The sequence below is a fragment of the Notolabrus celidotus genome, chromosome 20 (genome assembly GCF_009762535.1).
Source record: "Notolabrus celidotus isolate fNotCel1 chromosome 20, fNotCel1.pri, whole genome shotgun sequence".
Taxonomy (NCBI): domain Eukaryota; kingdom Metazoa; phylum Chordata; class Actinopteri; order Labriformes; family Labridae; genus Notolabrus; species Notolabrus celidotus.
In genome coordinates this window covers 25,869,273-25,880,095 of record NC_048291.1, presented here as the reverse complement: position 1 = coordinate 25,880,095, position 10,823 = coordinate 25,869,273, and the positions used below count along the sequence as shown (strand labels likewise).

At 40.0% G+C, this 10,823-nt stretch overlaps 1 protein-coding gene across 7 annotated transcripts in view; it reads right to left on the bottom strand.

The window, feature by feature from the left end:
• Positions 1-10,823, bottom strand: part of LOC117832247 (glycine-rich cell wall structural protein 1) — a 46,741-nt gene that overhangs the window by 31,160 nt on the left and 4,758 nt on the right. For all 7 annotated transcript variants that reach the window (XM_034711297.1, XM_034711296.1, XM_034711298.1 and 4 more), the window contains exons 2-10: positions 3,551-3,660; positions 2,137-2,184; positions 1,882-1,908; positions 1,718-1,777; positions 1,591-1,623; positions 1,101-1,175; positions 886-963; positions 369-398; positions 103-147 (exon numbers count right to left, since the gene is read on the bottom strand). In XM_034711297.1, coding sequence (XP_034567188.1) covers positions 103-147; positions 369-398; positions 886-963; positions 1,101-1,175; positions 1,591-1,623; positions 1,718-1,777; positions 1,882-1,908; positions 2,137-2,184; positions 3,551-3,617 — 463 coding nt within the window. In that variant the 5' untranslated portion in view covers positions 3,618-3,660. The remainder of the gene's footprint in view (positions 1-102; positions 148-368; positions 399-885; positions 964-1,100; positions 1,176-1,590; positions 1,624-1,717; positions 1,778-1,881; positions 1,909-2,136; positions 2,185-3,550; positions 3,661-10,823) is intronic.

The window sequence follows — 10,823 nt, the reverse complement described above, 5'->3', positions numbered from 1 at the left end:
TTTTACCTTACTTTAAACTATGACTGACAGCTCAAGTGTGCTTTTTTATGAGAAAAGATCCCCGTTAGCAAAGAAGTAGTAGTTATAGGTTTCATCACTTACCTGGTCGCACTCCAGGATAACCAATGCCAGCTACTGAACCGTATCCTGCAAGCAAAAAGACAAGTTCAGAGAGCATCTGGAGCAAATCTGTAAATCTTGACATCTACTCTGATAACATCACTTGAGCCCCGGGTTTGCTCTGTTTAATAGAGACATGATTTATTTGCTGGGATGAAATCTGCCCTGTAAATGTATATCATACTGTGTATACTTTCATTTGGGCTCACAACAGGAGACAATCATGAACATAACATGGCATTACTGACCTGGGAGGGTACCGAGACCTGCACCATACCCTGGAAAGAACCAAATGAACAGGTTACTTTATGTTTATGTCTACATGAGATTAATCTTTGTCCTCATGACTGTGTTTTGAACACTGGTATTATGCCAATGAAAATATGCATAAATAAAACTGATGTCATCTTTGAATGACAGTGGAGTAAGATTGAATAAACATCACATGAACAGAGATGCAAAAAGCTCTTATGTGAAATGAGCAACACTGAAATGTTGTAAGACAATAAAGTTGTGTTTACGAGTATGAACTACCCCGCTGAATAAAGTAAGAAGGTACTAAAAATGGTTCCAGGACCTTTCAACCAGGAGCTACAACAGCTAGCAGCTTCTCAAACAGCAGTGTGTCAGACTGTCTATAAATCTTGCTCTCCCAGTTTACAATGTGTTTCCTAGATCTGTTGCATATCCAGCATCTGTTCTTCTGAAGTATCTTTTTAAATCATAAGTTGGATTATTGCAAATTCTTTCATTCATGTGCCTTACCACGTCTTGCTCCATGCCCCAGTCCCAGTCCATTTGCGAGTCCAGTCCCCAAAGGCAGTCCTGTGCCCAGACTTGCTCCTGCAATCAAAGACAGTGTATTTATGATTTGTTGTACATTAACATACAGCAAATCAGTCATCTGCAACAGCAATCATGGAGAGATTGTAAAGAGCTCCTAAGGTGGGAGGGTTTGAGAAGTGGTTATGTTCATGTACCGTAGGCACCCGGGGTTGCATATCCACCATGCTTCAGACCGGCTTTAGCTCCTAATCCAAGAGATCTGTAACCTCCTGTGAGAACAGAAAGAGAGACACGTTGATGTTTCAATTTTAGTCAGTCAAAAAGGATCACTATTCTGTGCAAGTATTACTACTTTAGAATGAAAAGAATCTGGGCTAGAGGAGGTTTTTTTTTTATTTTACATCCCTCTGAAACTCACCTTCTGAATGGGTAAGGTCCTTTATTGTTTTGTAAATCTGTACAGACTACATCAAACACAGGAGAGTAAATCTACAGGTGTTGTGTTTTTGCTTTGCCTTTGTTTAGAGATACTATATGAGTCTGATTATTCTGTTGTTGAAACAAAGAGATCTCTGCTCTCAATGGGACCAACCTGGCTGAATAAAGGTTTAAATAAAAAGTAACCAAAGATGGATTAACTTCATATAAGTCTAATAATGTATGTTCATTTTGAAGAAAACTCACCAACACCAAGCTGAGCCCCTGCATATCGTCCAACTGAGATTTAAAAAAACACAAACATAAAGAGCATGAAGTGAAAGTGTAATAGGAAATGCAATGTGCAGTAAGTTCAACAGAGAGTGAAACATACGTCCAGTCTTCATTGCTTTGCTGCCATATCGGTTCCCGAGTGCTCCGAGAGCACCTGCGACTGAGACAGGAATAGAAAGAGTCACATTTTTGTAATTAGCCACGTGTAGCCAACCAGAAGTTCTTCCTCATGAACCTGGTATCATGTACTAACAAACTACTGACCTCCAGGTTTTATTCCAACGCCAACATCTGAAGAAAAACAAAACATAAGACATAAGCATTGCTACACGTCGACTCAATAAAATGCCTCTTTGAGGACATTATAGTTCTCTAAATCTAAATCCTTTATAACTTCAGCTTCAAAAGTTATACATGTCACAGTGAAAAATCAGCAATCAACCCTTCTTCACTTGTTAAATACATAAAAGGTTTTTACACTCTTAAAGAAGTTCAAATATTCAAATCTTAGTGACGTACTTCTGGCTGGCAGCACTCGCCCCCAGGAGACAGGTTGAGGTTTAACCGCTGCAGAAAAAGAAGAAGAAGAAGAAGAAGAAGAAGAAGAATTTATCCAAAACTTCACACTTTGTGCCAGTTTGCTGTTGTTGTGTGAAGTTAATTAAAGAATTAAAGGAGCACGATGTCAAGTTATGCAGGAAACACCAGAATAAATAGGAATAAAGACAAATTATACAAACTAAATTATTGTACCTGTAGGTGAAAATGTATAAATTCCCCCAACTGCAGAAAAAATACCTTGAATATAATAATAATAATAATAATAATAATAATAATAATAATAATAATAATAATAATAATAATAAAAACATTCATACAGTGTAAATTATATCAAAATTCAACCTTTTTGCTTTAAAAAATCATATTTAGTTTGCAGAATAAATTTAAGTGCAGTTATAATTTTAGGCAAAATTCCTGTTTGATGTCTAAATGTTGTCAAACACAGAAATTATACGACTTTACCTCCTTTAACATTTTGCCAATTACAGTAAAGACTATGAGAGAGGTATAGCCTACTGTAGAGGATGGCAGTAGGATACAGTTTAACAAATGACACTACAGTGTCTGATGAAAACTAAAACCTGACTGTGAAACAGGAGAAGAAAGGAACAGATATCCATTGATGGAAAAGACGGCGTGAGCCAATTTGGAGCGACAGCATGGAGCCTGTTTTTTTCTCACAGAGGGTCGTCAGATTTGACCTGCCTCTGCCATCTTTTCATGCATCCTTTGATTCAAAAGGTATTAGATAATCTGAACCGCGGTGGTTTGGCAGGAATACTGAAGAGGGATCCTTCCTTGAGTCCTCCTCCAGTCAAGGAGTGAGTCTCTCAGTCTCACAGACATGATATTTAACAAGAGAGTGAGAGTGAGTCAGTGGAGGATCAGAAACATGAGAGCCCTCAGACTGATGTTGACATACAGTTTATGCACTATTTGATAAAGTGAAGTTGTCAATCAGAATGAAGAAAGCCATTACTTATTAATACTACCTGTTAAAATGCAGTCAGGTAGAATAAGGGGAATGATGCAGTTTAGTGCAGGAATGATCAGACTGATTTACATTTATGATAAGGTCAAAATTGTTATTTTCATGTGATTGCATTAGGATATTTTTGTTCTATTAACATTAAATATAAATTGTACACCTTTGATTACTAATGTTTAGATTGTAAGCATGACTTGTACAAATTTGCACAAAACAACAGCAGTGGAAGAGCACAAAAATAAACATGACCCTCATCAAAGTTTCATTTTCAGGTTTTATTTTTACCTGACATGATGACAAGCTAAAAATTAACTTAAGAATCAAGATCACTGCAGTGCACTAACACTCTCTTGTCTTTGAGATATTATTAAATCTATTTCTTACCGCCTTGCAGAGTCTGATGAGCCAACCAGAGAACCAGGGAGGTCTGGAGCAGAGTGTGACCCAGCATGATGGACGAAACCGGGCACCAAAAAACTCAGCAGGGAGATGAACTGTGAAACAGAAGAAGAACTTAAAGATGGATTCTTAAAGACGGATGAGCATCCTGGTGTCTTATATACGCTATTCACTTTGATACACTCCCACTGTCCAGTCCTGCCCTCTGCACACACACACACACACACACACACACACACACACACACACACACACACACACACACACACACACACTCACACTCACACTCACACACTTGCAAACCCTGGGTAAAGTGGGCGATGCTGAAGGCCCATTTTGGTTCAGTTCCATTAGCAGAGAATACAAACACACAAGGGACAACTGAGATGCTGTACTTTCACCTGCAAAGAGAGATGCACACTACTTCAGTGGTTGTTCAATGTTAACCCAGAAAAATAGATTTATAATGTGCACTGACATTTTTAATGTTGCTCTAATGCATGTCTGTAGCACGTTCTAGAAGAGGACCCCCCACTCTGTAGCTAATTCTGCTTCTGCACATCTCTCTTAGTGGCTCTGTTGTCTGGCAGCAGTTCCAAGATCAGTTTGTAATGGCCACCGTCAGGAAGCTTTCCACAGCACTACAGCAGAAGCTCTTTAAACACATGCAAAAGTATCAAGCAGAGTTGCAGGGAGCAAGAATACTCAGACTTTATTAACCCTGCAAAATTGTGCTTACATCGTCTTTGTCTGATAATAAACATGTTTAAAGTTCAAATAAAAGCTGATTTTCTTCCACTAATAGGGTGAACTCACTGCCTCTCCAAACAAACTCATCTGCGTCAAAGATGGTTAATAACAGACTCATTTTTCATTTCTTTGTGGAGCAAACATTACATGTTCCAAAAACAAGAAGGGGAAAAGAATGAGAGCAAGCAAACAGAGAGAGTTTATAGCCTTGTACAAAAAGTTGAACTGCAAATTGCAAAGTAAACATTACATCCTTCTTGTGTTAATACCGTGTGTGCATGCAACAATAAGTGCTCAATGTGGAAACACACAGAGCTGCTGCAAGGCTACAACATTATTTCATAAGAGTCTCTGGTTTTCTCCAAGGGAGCATGGACTGAACTTAAACAACCTCTCAGCTGTCACAGGGCACTTTAGGACAGTGAGTGAGTCTGTTGAGACTGTGGACTGGAAGCATTGGTCCACAGCGGTATCAACACAGGCTCCATAGATCGTGCTCATATGCTATAGTGTGGGAGGTCTCCTGTTCCTTAAGTTTATGTCCCGTCCTCAGGTACATTAGCACTCAATGCAAATGTCTGACTGGAGAACCACATATGACGGTGAATGGAGCCGGTTATTTATGCTACCTGAGGAAAACTGGTGTCACATGTGCGGACCACCACATCGACTCCCCTGGTGGTACCGAGCATAAGACAGTAATATAATCCACGTCTGACTCATCACTCCTTCACCCATGATTCATCTGTAAACATTTGTCCATCTGCATTTCTCAAAGGTCCCAAATGAAGACAAAAGAATGATCCATATGGAGCGTATCAGATTTTATATACTGAGGTGTCAAAGCTTCAGAGCTGCAGAGGTAAGACAACGGTGATGTAGGTTTGTTGGATCACTCAGCCGTGTGAAAATGAAAGGCAGTGTCTGTGGAGACACATCTGGATGGCAGTTTCACTGTGGTAAGTCGTAAACTCTGTGTTTCCCAGTATATACATAAAAGTCATATTCTGTGAGTGTGTGCTGTCCTCACACGTCCTTTATGGATGAAAAGGAAGAAATGTACGTCTCCATCTCATCCTCTGGCTGGTTCCCTCAGGTTTATGATTACATGTCAGATATCAGATAATGTTCTTAGTTTCATTTAAACATACACTACCAGTCAAAAGTTTGGACACACCTTCTCATGCAATGGTTTTTAGTTATTTTAATTATTTTCAACATCGTATATTAATACTGAAGACATCAAAACTATGAAATAATCTACTTTTACCATAATCTGGATTACAACAGTAGTCGAATAGGGCTATCCATTGTGTACTAACCCTACCTCTGAACAACACAACTGATGGTCTCAAACACATTAAGAAGGCAAGTCCTTCTACAAATGAACTCTTGACAAGGCTCATGTTAATTAGAAACCATTCCAGGAGACCACTTCATGAAGCAGACTGAGAGAATACCAAGAGTGTGCAAAGCTGTCATGAAGGAAAAAAGGGGGCTACTTTACAGAATCTAAAATATAAAACATATTCTGCTTTGTTTAACACTTTTTTGTGAATTTAATAATTCCATATATGTTCTTTCATAGTTTTGATGTCTTTGGTATTAATTTACAGTGTTTACAATAATTAGAATAAATACAAACCCTTGAATGAGAAGGTGTGTCCAAACTTTTGACTGGTAGTGTATGTGTTTGAAGATGAAGATCATGCAACACTAATATTAGTGCCAGCATTCTGGTTTGAGTTTGCAGTATGAACAGGATTATCCACTAGTGTTTCTGCAAGCTTTGGTGGGATTTAGAAACACAGTCCATGTGGAAAGCACAGGAGGAGGAAAGCAATCTGCAGTTTTGCAATCATGGCTCCCGTAGACTGTCATCTATAACAATTTAGCTCCACTCAATCTTTTTTCTCGGATATCTGCAGGCAAGGGCCGGTGGAAATCAGCTCCTTGATGTGGTCTCTTAACACCAGCTCTATTCTCGTCTTATGAAGTTGCGAGTCTGACTTAAAGCATCGAAGGACACATGGAAAAGGAAGTTGTAGCCTGAAGTCCTTAAAGGATAACCACTGGTTACACCACAAGTCTTGAAACATTGTCCATTGTCCCCAGAGGCTTTAAATTCATCTGACAATACTGGAGGGATTCTGAAATTGGCCATACTATACCATAGTATACCTATGGCCTACGATTTACAAAAGAAAGAAAGAAAGAAACGTACTTTATTAATCCCCAGGGGAATTCAATTTTTTCACTCGTGTTATTTTTCGTTCATGCTACACACAGTTTTTGGTATATACATACAATCATGCACACATGCAGTGGACATGCACTTAGGGAGAGATGTCAGAGTGAGGATACTGCTATCAACCAGTGCACCCCAAGCAGTTGGGGGTTCGGTGCCTTGCTCAAGGACACCTTGGCAGTGCCCAGGCAAGTGAACCAGCACCTCTCCAGCCACCAGTCCACTTGCCAAACTTTGTCCATACTGGGACTCGAATCGGTGACCCTTCGGTTCCCAAGCCAAGTCCCTAAGGACTGAGCTACTGCTGCCCCAAGGTGTGCAGTATCACCCTCAAGGTAAATATCTTCAGCATATCTGATATGAGGTGTACTGGTTAAGTAAAGCGTTGGATCGGGTTTTTAGATGTTGTGCATTTCAATTCTAGAAAGCTGCGGCAAGGAAACTATTGAGAAACTATTCATGATCAAAGCGCTTCTTTTGAGCTGCTCTTTGTCGTCAACAAACCAAACCAAGTGGTACTACTGTTTATATCAAAACTTCACTCTGTCCTGAGATTCTCTGCAGTTAGTGTCAGCAATCCACCTCCAATCAACCACCAATCAACAAAGAAGTATCTCACCCCCCTGTGTCTACATTCACAGAGAGAACTACTCAGTCACCTTACAAATGCTTGTTCCACTTTCCCTCCTGAGAAAGCTGTTTCAACAAAAAAAAAAAAATTCTCTCATTTTCGGTAAAATTCTTTTTCCTTGGCAAGTGACGGGAACAGTGGTGTTTATTCTCCTCTTTTTCCACCTTGTTAGACTCTGTGCTCCACCCCTAGGGGGCTTAATATTAGCGTTCAGCTCCGTGTAGCGTGTACACATTAGTGGAAGAACACAAAGACAAAGACCTACAGAGCAATGGGGCTGGCAGACTCCTCATGCAGATGTTTCAGGTGTTTACGATACATCTAAAGTTAAAGATCTCTTGCTTTATAAGGTTTGTTTTCCATCCACTGTGTCTGTGCAAGTGCTGCTGATGTGATGGACAGTGTGTTCTCCTTAAAGTACTCAACTGCAGAAACAAGATTCAGATACTAGCATCCACTTTAGCAGTAAGCTCAGATATACACATGCAAAAGGCAAAGCACCTTTTATTCCAAGCCTGATTCCAACTTAAAATCCCTCATATCACATCCAGAACTGCTTTGCATGAGAAGTGATGAAGTGCTTTGATGTGAGCTCTGAGATGAACTCACGAGTATGGTTGCTAAGTGCCCGGAAAAAAAAAAGACAGACTCAAAAGATTTGGGACAGACTGGGAGTACAGACTGACACAGGCTGCTTTCACCTCTGTCCAACATCACACACACTTACTGCATTGCACACTATCCACACTTGTCTGGGCATGAAACATACACAGACAGAGAGACATTTGAAGACAGTAGTGGGTGTTTACACGCCTTTCTGTTTGCATAACACAGTTTGCCCACACATTAGGGTGACTTATGAAGGTAGATTTATAATTTGTGTGAGTGGTGTCAAACTAATTACAAGGAGGTTGAGTCAGGAACAAAAGTCTGGTGCTTTTGGAAAACACAGAAGCTAACCGAGTGTGTGCTCAATGTTAGTGGAGGTTTACCTGTGTGTGTGTGTGTGTGTGTGTGTGTGTGTGTGTGTGTGTGTGTGTGTGTGTGTGTGTGTGTGTGTGTGTGTGTGTGTGTGTGTGTGTGTGTGTTTTGCTCTGTTGAGTCTACAGTGCTTCCTCTGGCTGGTGTGTGTAAACTCAAACTCTATGATTAAAATGTTGTTTTTCACGAGCTTCAGGTAGAAAATGTATTAATGGTGTTTCTGTTTCTTTCCATCATGGCAACAGAAAAGCCATCAGCACTGGAAGCATACTGTGAAATGATGATAGGCCTGTAGAGCAGGGTGTGTTTTGACCATCTGGCCAAATTTACCACCATATTTCCCTGCTAAATGTCTTTTTTTATTTTTTTTATTATATTTTTGGGGCTTTTACCCCCTTATTGATAGCGGAGAGGACAGTGGATAGTGTAGGAAACTGGGAGAGAGTGGGGGCATGACATGCGGGAAGGGAGCCACAGGCTGGATTTGGACCCGAGCCGTCCGCTACATGGGTGCGCAACTTAACCAGTAGGCCAAATCTGCGCCCGCTAAATGTCTTTTAAGTGGCTGAACAACTGAGATGCAGTTAAATGAGGGCCATAAATGACCACAGACTGCATAAATAATGGACATAGTATCCATAACGTCACACATCCAACGTCAATCGTGGGTGGGAGCCATATTGGAAATGCTGAACTCAGACTTCTGTCGAGCTAGTGAGAGGTAAAGAGGCGGGCTTTAAGCTTCCTGGCGAACAGCTACAGTGTTCCCGCCTGTCAATCAAGTCAGTCATGTCCTTAAATGGGCAAAACTTGTAATCTTAATATCTTCTGAGCCGTTGCATTAGAAAAAAATTCACCCCTTACAGTGTGTGCGAAAGACTGAAGACGTTTTTTGAACCAGGCTGTAAACGTGTTTATTTCTGCTGCAAAGATTGTCTTTTGTCAATGGGTGTGTATGTGGTTTCCGGTGTTTCTGCAGCCAGCCTCTAGTGGACACTCGATGAACTGCAGTTTATAACACTTAAGCATGGGCTTCATATTTTGAGAGCAGAGGTTGCAGCTTGGATGAGACAGATGATTTTCAGCCTGGAGCATAAAAGTTTCACATTTTTATCAGCGTTTGAATGTCCTGCTGTGAGCATAATATTAGAGGAATATAGCCACCCTATAAACATGATCAATGAGCCATGATCTTTGTAACACATCTGCAGGTTGAGGACGCTGCAGTTTTGGCCTGAGAAGCTCCAGCAGCACACCTGCATCAAATGCCTGGTTCCAGGTGTCTGTCAGTCTGTGCATGTCTATGCATGGCGTCTTCAGAGCTGAGATGGTGTTTAACATCTGCCCTCAAAGAGCCAGACATTCAGACTGGCTGCTTGTATTACCGTCTGACATCACCGCTGGCTCAAGCAGGTGTTTGCATTACAGCCTGAAGCCGCCCAGACAGAGATGAAGTAGCCTATACACATTCAGAAGGAGCAGTGTGACAAGTGAGGATTTACACTCATCAAAAGGGATGATGCACCTCTCAGAGAATGAAAATATGCCTAATTCTGAAGAGTTTTTTATGTTAGAATAATATGCAAATAAGTCAGCTGAAATTAAAAAGTATGACACACCTCTATTAACACAAATCACATCTATGTTCAAAGCAGTTTACTTTACTAAAAAAAGAATCTCAGGGCAGAAATTAACCTGTGATTAACAAATATGAGACAGGAGTTCAAAGTGTGTTTAAGGACAGCGTCCTCACAACAACTAATCTACGCCACCTAGTGGACAATCTGTTTAAAGTTAAAAATAAACCTTCTGTCATTTGTAAACAAATCTGCTGTCATTGGTATTATTTTACTGAAGGTTTACTGAATACAGTTTTGAGTTCTCATTTCAAGCTTATACTGGACAACTCTTGAGCACACTTCAGGTGGAATAATGAGCATAAAGTAATATAAAGGCAAGGCAAGTTTATTTATAAAGTAACAGTCATACAAAGAGTTATGTTTGATCTACTCTCTCTCTCTGTACTTATGTAACTTAACGTACTAAGCAGTGTTGGGTCTTATTAATTATTTTAATTTAGGAGGGATTATTCTAAATGATCAGCCCCCTTCACTGCTCTGAAGTCTGTAACTTGCAGAGTCTTACTGTCCATGCAGACACAGAATCACAGTTGACCTTGTCTTAACCAAAATTAACCCTTTAATCATTCGATTTATCTCAGAACTTCTTCCCAAGGATTAAGACTCACACATTTAATTTTTTCTGCGTCGAGTCGAAGCCCAAAGCTGGCTCAGAGCTCTTGACACCCCCTGCAGGGTGCCCGTATGCCAAACATCTAACAGATCCAATCTCAGGTTAATTCCATGAGGCCATACCTTGTCAGAAAATAGCCAATTTAAAACAACAAACAAACATAAGCATGAAAACATAACATATTTTAAAATATAAGATCAAGAGAGAAAGAAAGTAAAATTAGTTGAAATATTTCATTAAAACTCAGAAAATCCTTAACGTTTATTAAATATGTTAAACGTTTGTAATTAAAGAATTAAAACTAAGGTTTAAAATAAGTTTGCATCCATTAGTGAGCAGTCTAAGCAGCATGAAAGAGGAATTTTTTTGGTCTGGACTTTAAAGTGATCAGAGTC